A 22,854-nucleotide genomic window follows, 5' to 3' on the forward strand; every position below is an offset into this window, starting at 1 on the left:
GAGAGACCTTTTCTCCTTCTGTCAGGGCACTCAGCTCACTCCAAAACATGGTAAGTCCTCCCATGGCTTCCAAGGGCAGCCCGGTATCCCTAGCCCCAAAACTCTGCCCATATGTCACTGGGCTTGTGGCGGGAGTGCCACCTGGTGGCCACTTAAGAACAGAGTCTTAGCAGAGACCAAGCGTGTAGGTAACACAGTTGACCCTTGAACAACATGGGTTTGAACTGTGTGGGTCCATTTACACGTGGATTTTTTTTTTTAAATAGAAACTACAGTGCTACACAGTCCTATGCCCGGTCAGTTGAGTCCTCGTATGCAGAGCAGCAGTTTCCGAGGGCAGACTGTAAGTTATACGTGGATTTTCGACTGCACAGAGGGTCAGCACCACTAAGCCCGCTTGTTCAAGGGTCAACTATATACACTCCCAAGTCTTTCTGGAGACAAACTCCTCCCTCCACTCCACCCTACTCCCTCTCCTGCCCGCCCCACTCAAAATCCATCTCTGAGCCTCCATTCTCAGTGCCCAAGCCCTGAGGTAGAGCAGGATCTTGTAGGAGTCATGCAGAACCCATCAAGACTAACGAAGTCTCCTGACCAGACGTGGCTGGGAGGCCAAAGATCAAGCCCCAGCTTGATCACTGACCCAAGTTAAGCAAGACCCTACCCCAGGCCAGGCCTCCATTTCTTTGTTTACAAAATGAGAAAAAGGAGCTAAATCAGCAGTTCTTCTATCCTATCTGGACCAGAGTAGACAAAGCTTTCTCATTCTATCTTCTGCATTTCCTTCTTGTTTGTAGGCTGAAATAAACATGCTTTTAAATCTCTGGAGGATGGAAGGCTTCGTAGGACCCACCCAATTCTGATGTGATCCTTGGGCCTGCTGGGGCCACCTGAGTGAGGAAAAGAAATGCATGCAGACATGTGGTTTCCCACAAACGGTTCACTTTCTTTCATGGATACCGTGATCCAAGAATCCCAATTCTTGGGGTCAGAAGTAACTCTCAGAGGTCATTCAGTCCAACCTGGGAGCCCCTCAAACAGCCCTTTTGGACGTCATGTAGCCTCTGCTAACATACCTCCAGTGGCGATGAGCTTAGCCACAAGGCAGCCTTGCCCCTCTTGTTTAGCTCTGACACAAAGTCTTCTTCCCCAGTGGAAGACTTCTACCCATCGGTCCTAAACCTATCCTCCAAGGCTACACAGACCACGTCTAATCCCTCTTCCTGGAATAGAGCCCTTCAGGGATTTCAACACAGAGGTCATGTCCTTCTAAATCTACTTCTTTTTCAGGGTAAATAACCCCAGTTCCAACTAGGTCCCTCGTGGGGCTTTGCTTGGTCCCTCTAATCCTGGTTGGTTCCTAGGACATCATCAGCCAGTCATTTAACAAACTTCTGCTGAGACTGTCCTAGGTGCTAGGCAGTCTGGTTTATGACCATCTCCTTCAAAGGTCGGTGTCAGATCAGAACACAGCACTCAGAAGAGAGGTGGAGGAGTAAAGGGCTGGAAAGACTTCTTCGCTCCTATTACAGCCCCTCCAAAGGCACTGCCTCCTTGGGCTGAGACACCGGGCTGTTAAATCCTGTTGATCTTAGCCTAGGGTCATCCTTGAGCCATTCCCATCTACCAGCAGTGGCTTTCTGAGATACTGGCTGAGAAAGATTGAGCGTGAATCTGGGTTCAAGAGGGGAAGAAATGAGACCCCATCCCGCAGAAGAGCAAATGGTTTTCCAGTTCCCACCACAGGACCTCGGTGTCCCTGTTCCTGTCCCTCTTGCTAGGGACACCTAATTGTCAGGATCCTGACTCTTTCGGTCATCTAGAGCATTCACCAGTCCAGCTCTGAGTGCCTTGGCATCTCAGATATACACGTTGTCAACATCCACTTATATAAATTGAGGAAAAATATCAAACAGGACACAACTGAGGCTCCAAGAGGTTAGGTTCTCTGTGGAAAAGAGACCTACAGCTCAGTCTGACTTAGAAGCCTGATTTCCCTCCAGGACTCAAGCTGCCACTTCCAGGAAGGATGAGTGGTGAACAGACCCTCAGTCCCTCTGAGTAGCTTCCGACCTGCCAGCCAGGCACAAGGTCCCAGGTGGGTGCACTGATGGAATTGTACTGATACAATCCCACCCAAGTCCTAGAAAGACCAGTTTCCCAGCACAGTCACGTCCGGTTAACAGGAAGCACTCATCTGTAAATGAGGATAATAATGTCTACTTTTCAGGGTTGTTATGAGGATCAACTGAGATGGCATATTGATGCCTAGCTCAATGACTGGCACAGAGAGGGTGCTTGATAAGTGAGCACCATTGCACTGCATTGCTGTGAGCCGCTTTTGCCAAGGTAGAATAGGGCAGTGCCTGGGTCTCTGCAAAATGCATTTCAAGCATAGAGGCCGAATTCTGTCACCAGCAACTGCAGAGGCTACAGGAGCCAAACGCGGCTGGGCCCAGGGAAACCAGGGCCACAGCCAAGCTGACCCGACCCCAGCCCAGGGCCAGAGGGGGTTTGCAGAGGCTGGGTAAGCAGATAGAGGGAAGCCTAAATACCCCATCCCCACCCCCACCAAACATTCACTGCCAAAGTCTGTGGCAGAGGCAACAAGAGGCCACCTCAGGGTAGGACTCAGAGCTTGGTCGGGGGCCCAGGCCATATGGGGCTGAGGCAAGGAGCAGAACCAGGGCCCATGTGCCCAGCAAGCTGTGCCAGCCCAGCCCATGCCAGCCCAGCCAAATTTGAGTTATATCAGGAGAAGGGATCTGTTCAGAAAACTCACCCATCTCTGCATATTTGCATATTCTATTTTGGGGTCTCTTCCTTTTTTTTCCCCTTAGCTTCCTAGAAAAGTTCTCGTGATCAATTCCAACTTCACCTCTGCTGAACTGCAAAAGCTCACTCTCAATCCCATCTCCCCTCCAACTACCCTCTCACTGGAAAGGTACTCCAGAGTCCTCTGCCCTCCCTGCCTCCACTGCTCCCACCTACTCAAGGCCTCAACCCCTGCAACTGAGCTCTGTGATACGTCCCCAAGGTCACCATGGCTAAAGGAGTCAAGTCAAAGGTCAGCCCCTGGTTACGTTTCTCTGTGGCATTCCACACCACTGACCATGCCCCACTGTCCAGTTCTCTGCACTCCGTCAGCTCTGATGACCTCTGCTCTCGCCTTCCCAGAGGCAGCACATCTCCCCCTTCCACGCCCATGCCCATCAGGCACTATCTCCTAGAAAGTCTAACTCCTTAGTGGGCATCCCTTTTCCTCTACCTTTCCCCGGAAAGTTGGATTCCCTTTGCACTTGACACAGGCCCAGCCTTCAACTTGAAAATTCCTGATCATTATCTCCATCCTAGAAACTTCCACCTGTCTACAAGACATCCCCACCTGGCCGTCCCATGGCACCTCAAGCTCAGTATCTCCAAAACTGGTCTTGCACTCCAGATCCCACCCCCACTCCCTCATTCTTGCTGCACCACCATCTACCCACTCACAACCTGCCTGCCCCCCGATCGAGTCCTTCACATCTCACCTCCCTCTCCTCCTCCCAGCTCCCCCAATGCAGCTCTAGTCGAGACCCCCACTGTGTCCCATCCGGAGGCAATGGGCCTCCTAGCTGGTCTCCCACTCCCAATCTCACTTCCCACAAATCCAGCCTCCACGCAGCTGTCAGATTCTCTCACACACGAGTCTGGTCCTCCACTGCCCTGCCTAGAGCCATCCTAGGGGTGCTCTTTGCCTTCAGGATGAAGCCCAAGCTCCTCAGCCTGATGAGACCCACACCCCGCCTCCCACTTCTCCACACTCAGAAGGCAGCAGCGGGAAGGGTGCCGCCTCTGGAGTAAGACAGACCTGAGTTTCCAAGGCCGATTTGCCCACTGCCCCACCATGAGACTGTGCACAGATGATCTCACCTCTCCTCCTTGGTGTCTCCATCGGATAAATGGAGCTAATCATAACACACTCACCTTTCCCAAGATGTGCTATCAACACTAACTCCTGAAGTCTCCCCGCCCCCCAACTCTCCTCCCCAGCTGCCACACTGCCCGTCACACACTGTCAGTTCTAAGAGGATCACAGCTTCCTCGCTGGTCTCCCCTCAAGCTCGCCCCACTCCCCATCTATTCACACACAGCAGCCAGCTGCCTTTCTAAGATGCAAGCCTGACTCTCTCCCCTGATTCAAATTCTCCTGTGACTTCCCACTGTCCTTAGGATAAGTCCAAACTCCTTGCATAGCTGAAAGTGATCTAGCCTCTGCCTACCTTGAAGTCCACCCTCACACACAGGGCTCCAGGAGCTGTGTCCTCTCCTCTCCCAGCCCACCCTGCACGTACACCTCCCTGCCCAATTCCTCCTCACCTCCTGCAGGTCTCAAGTCAGACGCCACCTTCTCCAAGCAGCTCTCCCTCACACACAGCCCTACCCTAACCCAAGTGAGTGCCCCTTCCTATGAGCTCCAAGCCCACAGGACCTGCCTGGCCCACTCTCATCAGGCTTTAGTGTAAACACCTGTTGGTCTGTCTTCCCAATGGCATGGCTCTGTGAGAGCAAGGACCTTGTCATGTTTACCTGGCACAAGGCAGAGACTGAATGAATGTTTGTTGAAAGGGTAAAGCAGACAATGGCAAGGAAGGAGTCCTTGGCCCATGGAAAGCCCCAGGCTCGGTGGAGGAACTTACCAGACTCAACATATATTATTTAAAACATGGCTACAGGAAGCAAAGCCAACATGCCAAGACCCTGGAGGAAAAAGCTGACAAAGAAGGGAAAGGGAAATCGTGGGGACCGTTCAATTCTGGGAAACAGTATAACTGGTATTTGGGAGTCAGTTCCAGGGACAGGGCAAGGTCACCCAAGAGTTTCGCAGCATAATGGGCCGGGGGAGTTAAGGAGCCCCAGCACAGTCCCTGGGGGCAGGGTACAAGTTGCCACAGAATGGAAATCAGCCCTAGGCAGGCTGTATCACGGGGACGGGAAGGGCTGTGTCAGCCCCATTTGACCACGGCAGGCCTGTGAGGATGGAACTAGCCTTTGTTTCCATCACAAACCAGAGACATCAGGTTCAAAGACAGAGCTTCCTGGTCTTTGCTCCTGACCACGAAGAGGCAGCTGGGTTCCAGGCAGACCACTGAGACACAAAGAGACCTGGCACCAAGAAGCCTGGTGAGCTCTGAGTCTTTTCAGCCAATTCAAACACCCCTCAACGTTAACTCTAGGATGGAGAGGGAAATGTGGAGACTTAACATTTTCTGGCAGGCCACTATTCCAGATATGGCCTGCGGTTCAGGCCATATCTGGAATAGTGGGGCGTCCCAAGTACCTCTCTTTAAGAGTATCACTGATAGATTGGTGGTCATCCAGAGAGAGAAACAGGACGTGCTGGGGACCAAAACCAGGAGGACAGGTCAAAGGGCAAATGAATTGCTACCACTCTCCTGAACTCACGGAGCCCAGCTCACAGAGCAGAGGGAGCAGGCCTGTTCTGTGTGGTCCCTCAAGACAGAAAGGGGGCCAAGGGGTAAACGCTCTGGGGAACAAAGGACAGAGTAGGCAGTCCTTATCAGTGGTAAAACTTTTGTCCCAGGGGGTGACAAGCAGAAGACGAATGACCGTGATTGTGGATGCTGTGGATGAAACCTCTGGCAAAGGGACACAGCAGGAGCAGACCTCTGAGCAACTTCCCACCGAGACACCAGCTGAAGGATTTTTTTCCTGACAAAGTAGTCAAAGCACATGAAACCCACTCGCTCAACTTGGACATGTCTGCGACGTGCCAGGGAACACTGTGCCAGGGGAATGAGAGCTCGGGCAGATGGAGCAGCAGCTTGGGGGTTCGTGCCCTCTCTTCAGTATGAAAGCTGGGCCCTGTTTGTGTTGGTGTTGTTGTTTAGTATTGTTATTTAACTGCTCTTGTATTTACATCTTCAGGAGAGAGAAGAGGGCCCTGCCTCCTGGCATGGCTCTGAGGCCTGGATTCTGGCATCATTACAGAACAGGCCATCAAAGAGTGCCTGGTGAGACTAGGCCAGGGGAGGGACAAGAAATCTTTTGAAAGCCTTTGGGAGAGGGAGTGATGTGGAGGGTGAGCTTCCCCGACCTGCTGCCCCGGAAGTCCACCTGGCCCCTCCTGAGACCGGTCACCTCAGAAGCACAGCCTCTTCTGGCCACAGCTGTAACACAGCAGCCACATGGAGACTGGGCAGCAGTCCTTGGGCACATCCTGAGGATGCCACACCCAAAGCACCAAAGGCTCTGGGGGCTACCACTGGAAACTTCTGCCAAAAAACCAGTGTGGGCATCACGCAGCATATCAGGATGTGGATCTAAAATTCTCCACCCAGGGCCCAGAAGCAGGGACCATCTGTGCTCCCTGATGCCACGGCACCAAAACCTGCACACCATGCTTGCCCCACTGCCTCTACCAGCTCAGATCAGCCAGAAAGGCCAAGCACTGGGCAAAGCAGAAGGTCGACCATCAGGTGTATTGGGGAGAGGAGGGATGGGGCACCTTCAAGAGTGCTTCCCATGGGCAGCGGCCTTGGCAGTTTGCTGGGGGCTCAGGAGGAGCAGGGAGTTCATGGGGCTCCTCCGGCAAAGATGAGCTCCAGGGCCGCTTGGATGTCCCCCGCAGTGGCTTGCAGGGCCCGCAGGCTCAGCTCATCATCCTGGATGCCCATGTCACGCAGCTGCTGCAGCTGGGGCTGCCACTGGCTCTGTAGAAAGACAGGACAGGCAGAAGCTGTTAGTTAGGCTCCTACAGTGACTTGCTTATGTCTGTCCTTTCAGGGGGAGAGAGAAAGGTGGGTTCCCTCAGTAAAGTTGCTGATGTGAAGTTCCATACAACACAGCGCTTCTAGGAGAACTACAAGAGAGGCTGAGGGTTTAGAGAACAAGTTACAGTAAAAAGTCTTTCCAATAAAAAAGGGGAAAATGTAACATAAGGATCAAAAGAGAAAGTACTCAATGTCTAAATTTCAAAAGATTCTTTCTCCTGCTGTATGTATAGACACACACACAAACACACACAAACGGATGGGGGGGTACATTTTTAAATTAACTTCGCTTTTTACTATGATACACAGTGAAAAGTCTCGCTCTCATCTACTCCCCTCCCCACCCCGATAACGTATTTTATTTTCTTTGAAGAAATATGAATATATATTCCTATATTTACCCTTTCCTTACACCCCTCCTTTTTTTCCCCCAACATATTAACGTATCCTAGAGAGCTCCCTATGCCAATACATAAAGAACTTTTTAATAACTGTATAACATTCCAACTTGTGGATGTCCTGAAATGTACAACTGGGCTGTTCCCAGTCTTTGCCATTACAAACAACACTGCAGTGACTGATTGTGTACAAATCTCATCCTCTACATGCACATACATCTTCAGGATAAATTTCGAGAAATGGGACTGCAAGGAATTACACAGCTTTAAGGGCCATCTGTACTTCCTTCTTCGTGAATAGTCTGTTCATGTCTTTTGCCCATTTTTCTACGGCGTTCTTGGTCCTAAACCACAAGAACTTCTATAGTTCAAGGAGGTTTTGCCCTTCGTCTGATACGTGCAGATTTCTTGCCCAGTTTGTCATTAGCTTTCAGACTTCGCTTGTTTTTTCTGGTTGGTTGGTTGGTTGGTTGGGTTTGATTTGCTATGCAGCAACGTTCACATTTATTAACTCAAAATATCTTTTACTCTTTATACAGTGGTTCCTCGATTTTGACTTTCAGCTACGAAAGTCCTTCTCTACCATAAGAGTTAAAAGAAATTTCATATTTTCAAAGCTTCATCTATCTCTATCCCACGCAGAAGGAAGTGCACACCTGAGGGAAAAGGCTGTGTTCACACTATGGGAAGGAGAAGGCAGTGGGGATGAAATGCAAGTCAGAGAAGTAGGCAGGCAAGGGTGAGGGTGTGCTGGGCTTTTAAAAAACCGCACAAACCAACTCAAACTCATGTTACAGGCCAGGGAGACACATGAAAGCTTCTGAGCTGGAGAGCAGAGTGAACAGGCATCAGGATGGGGAAGATGAAGGAACGGAAAAGACCAGCTGTCCACGGGTCCTGCTCCCGTTCCCCTCACTGTCCACCAGGGCCATGTGGGCTGCCGAAAACCACACGGGCCTGACCCTGTCTCTATCACTTAATGGCTTGATGACCGTGGACAAGTTCCAGAAATGACTTTCATGCCCCAGGCTTAGGAGCAAAGGAAAGAGAGTGAAGCAAACAGCCTGTGCACAGAGGCATGCGGTAGAATGTGAACCCCTTGGGTCATGCACTTAGCTGCTAGCTAAGCTTCCACATTCCGCGAGGCAGGGGAGATGGCGTCACTTGCTGCTCAACATCTTCCATGGCTCCCTGGTGAGCACAGGACAAGACTAATCTCCTTACGCAGGCCCCCAGTGAGGCCCTCACACTCAGGCTCCTGCTCTCCTTTACTCTGGCTCCATCTCAGGATCTTCCCCACAAGGACACCGCCTTCTGGGCTTGCCTATTTGAGTTTTGTCACCTGTACCTCCACATTCACTCAAACAGCTGGCTGGGTCTACCTGGACACCATGTCCCCTCAACCAAACACCCCTTCCCTGCCTGGCTAACCTCTAACTAATTCTTTGACAGTCAGTCCAAACACCCCTTCCTCAGAAAAGGTTTCCCTGACCTAGGCCCTCACCTCAAGCCTGGGCTGGGCTTCTCGCCCTGTTGCTCCCTCACTGCAGTAACTGCCTGGCACCCCTCCATGGCAGGGATGAGCACTGGCTCGTCTCTACCCCAGGAGCTGGACCCAGGCCCGGTATATACGTGCTCAAGGCTCAGTCACCGCTCACAGAATGGATGAGTTGTCTCTTCAATTAAACTGCCACAAGGATTCAAGCCAGGTGGTCAGCGGCGCCAGGCCGTGGTCACTGGGTGCAGGAGTGGAAGCCACAGGAACAACTGCCCGTGCTGGGAGCATCCTCTCCTGTCACACTGCCACGCCCCAGCTGTTCCTGGAGCAAAGCAGGCCAAGTGGGAAGGGCCTCCAGAGAGCAGAAGAAAGCTCAGTGTCCAAAGTAACTAAGAAGCCATGTGAACATCAGGAGTGGGGAAGACTGACCTGAAGGCTGGGCTGCCCGGAGGCCTGCAGCGCATGCTGTAGAGCTTGGCTGAAGAGATCATTGGTGATGGGCGTCCCTGACTGGACGCCGGATGACACCGGGGAGGTCCCTGACGAATGACCCTAGAGACAAACCAGGGTCAGCGCCACGCTCAGAGACACCTCAGTCTCCCAGCACATACCCACTGCTGTCACATCACCCAGGGTGCCCCTGGGTGCCCCACGACTGCCTCCCGGCAGGGGCCTGCATGAGACAACCACACAGAGGTACCCAAAAGCTCTCTATGTGGGCGGGAAAGGTTCTGTTCTCTTTTGCTCCAGGGAGATGGAACGGAGCCCCCGACCTAGCCTAGGACCCAGCACTGGGAGAGATGGCCTTGCAAGCTGGAGTGACCGTCACCAGGAATGCTTAAGCCTGTGATGTCTGGCCACTTTCAGGGACAAGTAAGGGTGTCTTATGTGACGGAAGGTTCTTCCAAAGTGCTGGCAGGAGTTAATCAGGCCCGTGATGAACCCCAGACTTCTAAGCCCTAAAGGCTGGTGACGGGAGGTCGCCTGAGCTGCAGCGGGAAACCCACCAGGGCTCCAGGTAGAGTTCGGCTCAAAGCAGATCCAGCACCAGGATCAGCAAAGGTAAATCCGTTCTACCACTGGGACCTTCTGCCTTAGGGGCCTGGCCTTGATCTTCCCGCCCTCTCTCCATACCTGGGTGCCAGGAGTTGGCGTGTGAGAGCTGCTCTCCGGAGTGCTGGCCAGGGCCAGGGCCGTGGCCAGCTCGCTCTGGGTGATAGGCCGGGGCCCGGCAGCTCCACTGTACCCCAGGGAAGCTGGGCGGGAGCTGGGTGTGCTGCTCGAGGGCGTGGACCTGGCGCTCTGAACAAGAGAGGCACCAAGAATCAGGGAAGCAGCCCTGTGACGTTCTCAGATGAAGCCCACCCCTGCTCCAGGAACAGTTCTTGGGGAACCTCCCCAAGCTGCCAGGTTCAGACAGCAATAGTATGACATAGCTGGGTCACCAAAGGGTCTCCGATCACCTCCCAGCTGGGGCGTGCCAGGTCCCAGGGAGGGGTGCATCCCCAGCGCCATCTCCCCCAAATGGCAGGCAGCCAGGCCACTTACCGGGTGAAAGTCATCCTCATCATCAGAGAGCCCTTCAAACAGGAAGCCACCTGGAGGAGGGAGAACAGATTTCAGGAGGAAGAACAGAGGCACAGGCGCAGCTCCAGAATCTCAGCTCTAGTTACTCTCCAAATTCATATTTTCATCTCTCCCCTTGGAAAATTACAGGACAGATGCACTCCTTGACTCAAATTGAGAGTTCCCAAGGAACGCCCTCTGCCAGCACTATACATAGCTGCCGAGTAAAGCAAACCCCTGGACCACTGCCCGCTCCCGAGGGGGCCTGCGTTCCACTGTCCTGGGGCTCACCTGGCATATCCCGGTACGAGCTGGAGGGCATGCCCCGGGAAGAGGAGTCGGCCCCCGGCAGTGGGGTGCTGCCTGCCACCGAGTGCAGAACCAAGACAATGGCATTGACCAGAGCTGGGTGAGCAGGCACTAACCTGAGATGGGGCAGGAAGAAACCCAAGTGTGACTAAGAAGGAAAAAGCACCCTTGGCCATGACAGGGATTCTGGGTGCCCCTAACAACAATCAAGTCACCCACGCCTGCCCTTCAATTTCCCAGTCTTCAGCACCTCCCTCCAGTCGGCTTGTGCTCCTGCTGCTCTGTCCCCAGGAACAGCAAGGCCTTCACCCCTGGGCCCCCCTGCAGATGCTTCACCTTCCCCTCTGGCAATGCATGATGGGACATGCACAGCCCAGGAGGCTCAGGGGTCAGTTTCTGGTCTGGACTCCACCACTACTTCACTGGGCAATCTTTGACAGGTCCCTTATCATTCCAGGCTTTGGCTGTTTTCTTCACTTGCAAATAAGGGGACACAACCTCTACTATCCCTTCCAGCTCTAAAATTTTGGGATGTATGAACCTGTGTCTTTCCCAGCTTAAAATCCTTCAAAGGCTCCCTAATATCTACTGAATGAGATCTAAAGTGAGCATGGCCTGCAAAGCCACCTCCCTCAGAACCTGCTTCATCCCAACATCTCTGCATGCCCCTGCCCTTGGGCTTGTTATTCCCCCCATAGCCCTTGCTCCTTCTCACCTCCTGACACATTTAGAAGACAGATTTGGGGGATGGGCTGCAAGAGCAGAATCCAGGGCAACGATTAGGTTTCTGGCCCGACCATGAGGAGAGATAGGGTCCCCTTAATAAGATGGGTATACTTACGTATCAAGCATGTTGGGATCAGCAAAGACAGAGAAGAGGTCCTTGTCCTGGAGAACCCCTGAAGGAGAACAGGGCTCACCTCAGAGACTGGAAATTTAGTCAGATCCAGTGGGGAGAAGAGACTTTCAGGCCTCAGAGCAACCGGCTTAACAGGGACGCAAGACTACAAAGCAGCCCTCACGAGAAGAGGGGGAAACAAAGCCCCAGCAGCACAACCACGTGCTCTCCATCTTGCTCCCTACTTGCCCCCCGCACTTAGGTTACATGCTGTGTACCACTACACCAGCCTCTTTTCCCCTTATCTCTGGGTTCTTCCCTTATCCATCAAGGTGTGCAGGAAGTCTTCCCTGATGGCTGTGGTTTGGGCTAACAGCTGCCCTCACATGGCTTCCTCATAGTCTCATTTCTGATGTTAGTCAGGCCATATTTTCGCTGTGGGACTGACAACTCTTGGAGGGCTGGGTGTATGGAATACATCTGGATTATTCCCCCTCCAGCCACAAGACCAGTGATTCTTCACAAGATGGTCAAAGGTTCTTTAAGGTCATTGCCTCCTCCTGGTTTCTCCTTCTCCAACAGCTCCTATTTCCTTAAGCTCAGCCTTGCACTTACCAAGAGCAATGGGGTCACTGCTGAGGCCTGGGGTGGCCACAATGATCTGATCCAGAGATTCCTTATTGCTGAGCATCTTAAAGACCTGCAAGAGAAGTGGGGAGGGCTGAGCACTCCAACTAGCTCAATGCACTCAGCAAATACCCACACTCTGCTGAAGTACTTCCTCCCTCTAAGTGCTTGCACATACACCACCACAATGGGACAGTAGCCCCAGGAAACAGATGAACCTCTTTTTTCTCTGAGATCATGGCTTACTGGAGGGGAAACAAACAATGTAAAAGCAAGAGCACAATAAACCTTCAATCTCTGGTCTTTTCCCCCATTTACAGTTCTAGTGCTTCTAAAATAAAAGCTCTCATTAAAAGCCCAATAACAAAGGTTTCTCTAGATCCCAAAAGTCCTTTTCAATCTCCACACAATTACCATTTCACATTTATATATATTGGGAAGTTTGCAGCTGTATTAATCTTTTTTATTTATTTATTTTTTGCGGTACGCGGGCCTCTCACTGTTGTGGCCTCTCCCGTTGCGGAGCACAGGCTCCGGACACGCAGGCTCAGCGGCCATGGCTCACGGGCCTAGCCGCTCCCCAGCATGTGGGATCTTCCCAGACCGGGGCACGAACCCGTGTCCCCTGCATCGGCAGGCGGACTCTCAACCACTGAACCACCAGGGAAGCCCTGCAGCTGTATTAATCTTGATTATCGACTCTCCTATAGAAAGACATCAGTGCATTTTCCCAGTGAGGAAATCCTGGTAAGGAGTGGGGGGCAGGCAGTTCAGCCGAAGTCAAAGAATGAGGCCCAGCAGAAACAGTATATGCACCCTTTGCTGTAACCATATTCATTCCATGAGGCCAATGTCAGGAGAGGTTGTATCATTATCATTAGAGGGAGTCAACAATGCCTAGCTGAGAGCCTCTCTGGGGGAAGATAGGGCTCTACTGAGACCCACAGACATGGCAAAAACTCCCCAAGGAACTCTTGGGAGCCTTGGCAACCGGCTTCCAGCTCCCTCTCTACACCACTTCAACCCCTCTCCAGCAGGCCTGGCAAGCATCTCGCAGGGGGCTCGGCACATACTCACCGCCTCCCTGTAGGAGGAGCTGCTGTGCAGGGCAGTGTGCAGCACCCGGAACTCCCGCAGGGCAGCCACTTTGTCCACAGGTTCTGGGGACAAGACACTCAGTTACCCTACAACCCGGCCCTGCCCCTGCTGCAGACGCACAACATCACTTCAGCAAGTGCCCAGATGCAGGTTCCCTTCCCTCATCACCCCACTAAAAATGGGCACCCGATCAGAAAAAAACATTTATGCCATAGATGTGAAAACTGCACTCTCTTTTAAGTATCTTCAGTAGATAAACAAATTCAAGTTCCAGCAGAGGGGAATCTTACCACATGAAAGAGACTGTTCTGATCAATATCCCACTGCAGGAGTTCTAGGCTTTTCACATTTGAAAAGGAGGAGGGTATAAGGAACTCAGCAGACTTTTGTGCAATGATTTAAAATAAGTGCTGCAAGCCATCTGAACAATATGGAGCTATGTTGACACAATATGTTAAGAGAAAGAAATAGAACATAGTTGTATGCGCATTCTCTAGTAAAACTTTGTGATGTGTGTCAGTGTGCACGTGGGCCAAGGCTGGAAGGGAACAAGCTAGGGTGACAGGATCAGGGGTAACTCTTTTCTTTTGGATATTTTCTTTCAGGCCTCTGTAATATTATTTTGATTAAAAAAAACAAATACAACAATGACCAAGAAAACACTGTACTTCTAGGGTTCTTAACAAACTCATCACATGTCCATAAACAAGCATGTCACTGGGACTCAAAGCTCCTTTTTGATCTTTGGACAAAATGACTCATATACATGGGAACGTTTAGCAGTTGTCTTAGTTTTACTTGGTCACTTTACTATTTAGGACATCAGCCCATCTCACAGGTAAAGAAATTTGGGTAAAAGAAGGGGGAGTAGGCAGGAAGTCCACCCTGGGTCACACTTTTAAAAGTGTGGTGACCCTCACCCAAAACGGCTACTTGTGATTATATGGACCGTGTACTGCCCAAATCCAGCCGCACCATTCCCAGAGCAAGGTGAACAGCATCCCTAGGGTTCAGTGTGGCAACCACATCCTTACCTATAGCTCTAATCATGAGGGTTGTCTCTTTTGAAAAATATTCACCTCAAGTATATTACCTAATTTATTCATTCAACAAACCTGTGCTAAGCATTTACTCCATGGTTTTGGAGTAAATCTTGTTTTGTGCAAGGCACAGGAATACAAAAAGTGAGAGTCCCTGCCATCAAGGAACTTAACGGTAGGAGAAATGAGACTGAATTAAACACACACACACAATTACAAAATACCATGCTGAGGACTTCAACAGAGGCACGGACCACAGCGAGGGCATTCGGAACATGGAGGCAGACAGCCATTACTGAGAGGGAGGCCCACACAGAGCTGCCTCCCAGAAGAGAACGTTTGAGAGGGATTATTTAAGGCAAAGCAGATGTTTACTGGGAAGAGAAGGTATTCCAGGCCTAAGTGAGAACGAGTGCAAAGGCATGGAAGAATATGAGAGGTGCTTCGAAGGAACAGTAAGTCGTTCTTGGCGGCTGGAGCCCGGGGTACACACCCCTGCTCAAACAGCAGGCCTAAGTGAGATCCTAAAGGAATTTGTAACCCTCTGCGGAGAACCACCAAAAGGATCCAGGTGGGAAGGAAGAAACTGACACCTTTTCCTCCTACAGGATCTAATCTGGTGGGAGATAAAAGAAATGTGCTTCCTTTTGGAAGAACACTCAAGGATAAAATACCCAAAATGCTGTCACAAAAGTTTATTTTCAAATCTAAAAGTTTATTTTCACCTCCCAATAAAAAGTCCGTTTGTTTCAAAAATAAATCTCCAGGCAGAAGGAGGGATGAAAAGGACTCAAAATCTTAAGCCCACAATCAGCTAAGAGTTATGCTTGTCTCTTTAACATCTCTGAGCTAGTTTCACCCTTTGGAAGTGAGAGGCAGCCAGCTCAGTGGAAAGAGCATGGGCTCTTGAGCCAGGAAAACCTGGATTCACATCCCAGCTCTTACATTCATTTTCTAAGCAGGTGACCTTGCATAAATACCTTTCTAACCCTCTTTTTCTTGTCTATAAAATGTTAATGCTGTTACCCTACCCTGCTGAGCCACTGTAATGATTAAATGAGATATCAAAGAGAAACAATCTGGCTGGAAGAAGCAACAAATGCTACTTTCCTTCTGTCAATCCCGTCCAGCCAAAGATCAGAGGGGTACACCTACAGTTGAGCAAGTTGCGTTTACTGCTCTTACAGAGAGAATGCCACCACGAGAACCATGGGGCATCTCAATAAGAGGGAGTCAGAAAGAACTTATAGGATTTGGGCTTTGGTTGGGTGACTTGGCGGGTGAAGTTTAAGGAAGCAGGGTTTTGCTCTGGATTAGAGGCTGTCAGGAAGTGGGGGTGATTTTATGATCACGTATCTTAATAATTCTTATCTAGAAGGAAGGAAAACTAGCGCAAGATGAAAGCTGTAATTGGTAAAGAAGCAGCAGTCACTCATAATTGCCAGGATAGAGGGATATTTGGTCATTTTTGTGGTTTGGACAATGTTCATGTTTTTGTCTCTGTTCAGAAATGAGAAGAATCTTGTTTTTGTCTTGATCCATTACAGTCCCAGAGTGAGTGGCCTTGTAGATGTTGGTGACCTGTGAAATTGTTCATGTTTCAAGGCCTAGCTGAAGGCCAGGCCAGCCCCCAAATGTCAGAGACTGCCTTTCTCTTTCTCACTTCCCATCAGGGTACAAAAGAAGATCTTTTTGTCCTTTATGTTTAGAATTGAAAAGAGGAAAAATTTCAAGCTAATAACCAGTCAAAGCAATCGTGAACATTATTAAAATATGTCAAACTGCCCGTTTTTAACAAAGCTAATCTCTTATACAGCTTAGCTTTATCTTTGGGGAGGCTTTTAAAACACAGATGCAAAATTTAAATTCCAAGCAGCACCTTTTATTAATAAGTCAAAAAAGCATTAGAGGCTTTGTATGTTTTCTCCAAGAGCTACCTTCATACCACTCAAATATTTTCAAACTTCAGGAAAATAAATTATCAGTATAGCAGGAGTGAGGTGACTGAACAAATCACCGCCTGCAACAGTTTGTGCGAAGATTTGCTAACATGAGAGCACACTACAGCATTTAGAGGAAAGCAGGGAGTTTCCAGCTTTTTTCTAATGAGAACAACAATAACAAAAATACAAAGTTCACTCCCTAAAGGAATTTAAATAGACACATCCTCCCCACCCCATTAAAACAGAGGGTAATGAACTTAAAAGTAGAGAAACAAATCCCTTTCTGTTAGTGGCATTGGCAGCAAGATCAAAATTGTACTCTGTTAATCAATGTGGTCTAATCCAATAAGTAATAAAGATATCCTCTATTATCATCTCAGTAAATCACCCCTTTGTTCCACCCAGGCCCTTGCCTCAAGAACACACACAGACCCTCCTTCCAGGCCCTTGCCTCAAGGACACACACAGACCCTCCTTCCCTTGTAGATATTACAGAAGCCCTGCCTGTCTAACAGACAGCACTCTCTCACCTGGTTTCTGATCAGGCTCAGGCCAGGACTTGCGCAGAACATGGACTGTGGACCCAGGCTGAATGCCATAGAAGTCAAGGGTCTGATCATCTTTTAGCTTCCGGCCACAGTAGATCAGATCTAAAAAAAAAAAAGAACTGTTCATTTATATTTTGCTCCTCAAAACAATTTAAATGATTTTTGTCCCCTAAGAACCTTATCTTGATTGGACAGATAGCTAGAGAATGATATATGCTTTTAAAAGTACTCTTACTTAATAAATACATTTTTAAGTTTTTTTATTCGGCTGTGTTGGGTCTTCGTTGCTGCACGCAGGCTCTAATTGTGGCGAGCGGGGGCTACTCTTCGTTGCGGTGCGCAGGCTTCTCACTGCGGTGGCTTCTCTTGTTGCGGAGCATGGGCTCTAGGTGCGCGGGCTTCAGTTGCTGTGGCACGTGGACTCAGTAGTTGTGGCACACAAGCTTAGTTGCTCCGTGGCATGTGGGATCTTCCCGGACCAGAGCTCAAACCCGTGTCCCCTGCATTGGCAGGCGGATTCTTAACCACTGAGCCACCAGGGAAACCCAATAAATACATTTTAATAACAACTGCTAGCGAGCACAAACTGATAAAACACAGAATCTATGCAGGAAAACTCTAGAGCTTAACACCATGGAGACTGCTCAATTTAAATGAATGGGAAAATGCAACAATAAAAAAGGATGAACCCCATATTTTTATGACTGAAAACACACTTTTTGCCAGCTTATACCATTTTGTCAGTTTATATGACATTGAGTTTATAATATAATTTAATTATATTCACTTTCACTGCCGGGGCCTGGGTTCAATCCCTGGTAGGGGAACTAAGATCCCGCAAGCCACGCAGGGAGGGGAAGGAAGGGAGAGAGGGAGAGAGGGAGGGAGGGAGGGAAGAAGGAAGGAAGGAAGGAAGGGAGGGAGGGAGGGAGGGAGGGAGGGAGGAAGGAAGGAAGGAAGGAAGAAAGGAAGGAAAGAAGAAATTATATTTAAATTCCTTCTTCCTCCACTTAGAATGCCCTTGCCATCTGTCCTTTTTCACTGCCTTCCCTCTAACCAACCAACCAACCAAAAATCCTTCTAACCACCCCTTAATACCCAGCTCAAATGCCATATACTGAGGGGCTTTCCCTAGACAGCTCCTCCTTCCTAACCTAAATTCTTTTTTTTTTTTTTTTTTTTTGGCTGTGCCGGGTCTTAGTTGCAGCGCGCAGGCTTCTTAGTTGGGGCATGCGAATTCTCAGTTGCAGCACGCATGCAGGATCTAGTTCCCCGACAAGGGATTGAACCCAGGCGCCCTGGATTGGGAGCACGGACTCTTACCCATTGGACCACCAAGGAAGTCTCCCTACCCCAAACTCTTGCTCTATCAGAGAAATAATTCAACAATGTCATAGTTAAGGAATGTTGTGATAAAGTAGCTCAGTACAACGAAGGACTAAAATGGCAACAATAGTTTCATTATGATTTGTGTTTCTATTCACCCAACAACAATCACTTCCATTATGATTTGTGTTTCTATTCACCCAACAACAATCAACTCCCTGGAGTGTTAACATTAGGAGACAAATCCCAAACTCTTAATTTACCCTTTAATTCCAGAATTATTCTCCCCCAAAAGAGATCAGAGCAGCAGCCCATCCTTAGTCCACAGAGACTCACCGATCAGTTCGGGGTCTGGAACAGACTCCTGGAGTTTGCCAGCAATGAGCTGCTTCAGAAATGAAATACTATAGCCTCCCAGTGAGTATTCTCCGAGCTCTGTCTCTGGCAACCGAAGAATAGATTTGGGGGCAAGTGGCTGGTCAGCCAGCTTCACCGCCAGGTGCCAATCTGAGAGAGACATCCTCTCTCTTTCGCGCTCTCTCTTTCTCCCTGTAAGGAACAAAGCCTTAGTGGTTAAAGGACAGACCACCACCCTACACCGCCCCCACCCCACCAGGGGGCTGAATGAGAGGTAATTCAGGGTGACACTTGGAAAAGCGCAAGATGCAGCATCAGGAGGCCAGGACTAGAACCTGGGGTCCTCTCTTCACTCATCCTATGACAGACAGCAAGGGACTTCAGCTCTCTAAGCCTCAGTTTCTTCAGCTTTAAAGTGGACATAAAAATGTCATGCCAGGGGCTTCCCTGGTGGCGCAGTGGTTGAGAGTCCGCCTGCCGATGCAGGGGACACGGGTTCGTGCCCCGGTCCGGGAAGATCCCACATGCCGCGGAGCGGCTGGGCCCGTGAGCCATGGCCGCTGAGCCTGCGCGTCCGGAGCCTGTGCTCCACAACGGGTGAGCCCACAACAGTGAGAGGCCCGCGTACCGCAAAAAAAAAAAAAAAAAAGAAAAAAAAATGTCATGCCAGCTAATAGGAATGTTGTGAGGTTCAAATGAGATCATCCAACACTCTCCCTTATGTACACTCCGTGTTTCTTCATCAACTCTTGCTTTAACTACCACACAGCTTTACAACAAGCTCCCTGCCTCTGGCCTCTCCCTACCAAATATCCATGCTGCCACCCAAGCCATCATTTTATTTTTTATTTATTTATTTTTGGTACGCGGGCCTCTCACTGTTGTGGCCTCTCCCGTTGCGGAGCACAGGCTCCGAACGCACAGGCTCAGCGGCCATGGCTCACGGGCCCAGCCGCTCCGCGGCATGTGGGATCCTCCCGGACCGGGGCACGAACCCGCGTCCCCTGCATCGGCAGGCGGACTCTCAACCACTGCGCCACCAGGGAAGCCCCCAAGCCATCATTTTAAAACACAGATCTGATCAAGTCACTCCTCTGCTTAGAATCCCTCCAATGACTCCAGACCACCTCTATGAATAAGTCTAAACGTCACAGCCTGGCTTTAAAAAACATTCACAACTGTTCTCTCTGCCAGCCTTCCTCTTCAAGAGCTCTGGGCTGCCCCACCCTCCCCAAGCCTGGATTCAAAACAAAGCTCTCCCCCACTTTATACCTCCGCTCATCTGCTAACTCTGCATGTAACTCCTCTTCTCTCTTCCATCTCTAAGCAAACTCCCATCAAGACCAACCCAAATACAACCTCTCCTGTCCCCTCTCTTCCCTCTATTGTTGTCATATTCCCTCATGGCAAAGGGTTACAAATATCTATTTACTTCTCAATCTACCCCGCATCCCATTCTTAGAGGCTCTTGAAAGCAAAGACCAGAATTTTTGGTCGCTACTGTCCCAATGCGCAGTACTTATGGGTGCCCAGAAAACGAATCAAAAACCTGAGGGAAGAACCTTGTAAGGCAAGATAAGCCCTTGCTATCATCATTATTGCTTCCAAAGTGGCTTCTTTGTTAAGAGGAAAGAAAAGGCTTCAGAGGCTGCCCAGCAGACCCTAAGGCATCCTCAAACCGTCCATCTCCAGGTTTATGGCAGGGAAGGAAATGGGGCTTTTAATCTACCATATCTCATTTAATCCTCACAACTGTTCCCTGAAACAGGAATTCTCATTTACATACTACAGACAAAGGAACCGAGACTCAGAAAGGTGAAGTCAGTGGCCCAAGGTCACTGATAGTTTATATTGGGACAGGGACACTACCTTTTGGGTAACGACCCCACCGCTCCCACGGGACCAGCTAACTAGTCAACACACGTCGAGCCCGCGCGACCCAGGACCCAGCGCCCTCACCCGTCCCGCGGAAGGAACCCGGCCGCAGGGCCGCCGGTGTAAACACTCACTCAGGTCCTCTCGCCGGAAACAGGAAGCTCCGCGCTGCATTCTGGGAGTTGCAGTTCCTACTGTGGCCCCCGCCCCTTTATAAATAGCCAGCCTGCAAGTGGCACTAGTTGTAAAGCTTCCGGTTCCAGGGAGGGCGTGGTTCCTCCGCGGTTTGAAAGTTCCGGCGCGAGAGCGTCTTCGTGCTTTCGTCTGAGAGGAGTCTAGACTGTCAGTGTTCCAAGGCGCGGGTCACGAGAGCGGGGCTTGGCGTGAGGTTTACAGCCCTGCGATTCCCCCACTGTCCTGGGACGCATGCAGAGTCCTTCGGTTACTCCGGGTCCTTACAGCGCTGCAGGTGGGAACTCCCACTGCCGGGCTCTTGGGCACATCGCGGAGCCCGGATCCCCTCCCGCCTCGACCCTTCGCTCCCAGAGGGCCCTTTCCCGAGCGGCCTCTTCAGACACGCCTCAACCTTGCAGCCCTCACCAGAAAACGGCCTGTCTTCGGGTGAAGTCAGCCTCTTCTGTGCTTCTCGCCTCTGGCTTCTCGTGGCAACCCTACCTTTGAGGGCATACCAGGAACCCAGCGATGACTTCCTCCAAAAGTTGGTTCGTAGAGAGAAGTTACCAAGCCGGGTTCCTCTTACGCCCCAGCATGCAATGGTGGGAATCAATTCGGGGAGGGCAATTTCCGCTGAATTCTTAGAGAAACTGCATACAGTAGTCCCTTGGTATCCGCGGAGGCTTTCTCCCAAGACCCCTACCCCCCACGCCGTGGATACCAAAACCCGCGGATACTTAAATCCCTTATATAAAATGGCATAGCACAGTCGGCCCTCCGTATCCTCGGATGCGGAGCCCGCCGGTACCGAGGGCTGACTGTTAGATGCGCGATTAGAATAGATGGTGTTTGCACAGAGGTTAGGATTAGCCAACTATTCTGATTGGACTCTACTCGAGGAATTAATTCAAGGACTAAGGAAAGCAAAAAACAAAAAAAAAAACACAGGTGAATAAAAAAAATAATGAGGTTGGTCCTAGCAACTAAAGGCTGATCCGGTGTGCACAAACGTAAAAGGATGACTCTGCAACGTCCCAATGTACAGCCTGGGGCAGCAACTGTGAGCAGGATAGCTTGACTGAGGAGAGCAGATAAACTGCAGGGTTTTGGAGGGCCTGACACTGGAGGCTAGTCACTCCTCTGCTCTTCTAATACGGGAGATTTTCACGAAAGTCTGTCACTGTCTTCTTGCTGAACCCTAGGTTCCTCACAGTTGTCCCCAAAGTAGCCTCTCCCCCATCCTACCCATTTTTAGATATAACCTCTCTTTCAGAAATCCTTCCTAACTATCCAGCCCTCTTTAAGCTCCTTCTTCTCTTATCTACTAAGGTACTTGCACCTGAACCACATACTTTAGTGTTTTATTAAACTTTGTTCAATACTGTGCCTTGACTGCCTGCCGGAGAAGACAGGGACCCTGTGTTCATCTGGTTTTCCTCATAGCAGAACTGAATATACTAGGTGCTTATGAGTTTCTTGTTTTGATTCATTTCATTATAAGCTCCATAGGAGAATAAGCAATGACTATCTTACCCTCCACTTTATCTTCAGCAGTTGACCAGGACCTGGCACATAGTAGGTGAGCAATAAATATGTGTTGAATAAAGAATTCATCTACCAAATGTGGCTGTCTTGCTGTAGCTTGTTGCCCCCAGGAAAGGAGGTACGCCTCTCTGAGTTCTGAATTGTACATTGTAATGATAAATTATTAAATGAGTAAATGAATGAAGGAATAACCCAGGACCAAACAGGTTCTTTGGGAACCAATTTACCAAATAGGTGCAGTGGCCAGATGCAAGGGTCAGGTTCTAGATAAAATTAGAAGTCTGGACACAGGACAAATGACCAGACATGGTAAAAAAGAAAGTGTCCAGGCCCAGTCCTTCCGTCAATCCATATTTGGAGACTTATACCCTCATTAGCTTTCTCTGAGAAAGTGGTGGACAATTTCTCATTAAACCTTCAAGAGACTATTTGCCCAATCATTTGCTATTGGAAAACAAATTATGAGAGTGCACATTTGGGCTTCCCTGGTGGTGCAGTGGTTAAGAATCTGCCTGCCAATGCAGGGGACACGGGTTCAAGCACTGGCCCGGGAAGACCCCACATGCCGCGGAGCAACTAAGCCCATGTGCCACAACTACTGAGCCTGCGCTCTAGAGCCCACGAGCCACAACTACTGAGCCCAAGCACCACAGCTACTGAAGCCTGCGTGCCTAGAGCCTGTGCTCCGCAACAAGAGAAGCCACGACAATAAGGAGCCCGCGCACCACAACGAAGAGTAGCCCACACTCACAACTAGAGAAAGCCCACACACAGCAAGGATGACCCAACACAGCCAAAAATAAAAGCAAACATAAATAAATTTATTAAAATTAAAGGGTGTACATTTGCATTTTTAAAATAACTATAAAATTAATATGGGGATTTCTGGGTCTGGCAAGACAGCAAATGAAAATCATCTGTAAGTACTCCTGCTACAAA

General features: G+C 49.9%; 2 protein-coding genes across 2 annotated transcripts in view; both read right to left on the bottom strand.

Moving 5' to 3' along the window:
• SEMA7A (semaphorin 7A (John Milton Hagen blood group)) overlaps positions 1-6,299 on the bottom strand; it is a 33,183-nt gene extending 26,884 nt beyond the window's left edge. Inside the window, exon 1 of the mRNA XM_029236791.1 lies at positions 4,360-6,299. The gene's annotated coding sequence lies outside the window, so the exon portion shown is untranslated. The remainder of the gene's footprint in view (positions 1-4,359) is intronic.
• A 168-nt stretch (positions 6,300-6,467) lies between these two features.
• On the bottom strand, positions 6,468-20,624 carry UBL7 (ubiquitin like 7). The gene is given in 12 exon segments (XM_029236792.1): positions 6,468-6,713; positions 9,099-9,221; positions 9,804-9,971; positions 10,218-10,267; positions 10,527-10,660; positions 11,386-11,443; positions 11,998-12,082; positions 13,087-13,169; positions 16,621-16,740; positions 18,301-18,513; positions 20,331-20,537; positions 20,540-20,624. Coding segments are annotated over 12 exon segments (1,464 nt in total). The 3' UTR covers positions 6,468-6,575.
• Positions 20,625-22,854: the final 2,230 nt, after the last annotated feature.

This window comes from Monodon monoceros, unplaced genomic scaffold (assembly GCF_005190385.1).
Source record: "Monodon monoceros isolate NGI ecotype Baffin Bay Population unplaced genomic scaffold, NGI_Narwhal_1 Super_Scaffold_21, whole genome shotgun sequence".
NCBI classification, from domain to species: Eukaryota; Metazoa; Chordata; class Mammalia; order Artiodactyla; family Monodontidae; genus Monodon; species Monodon monoceros.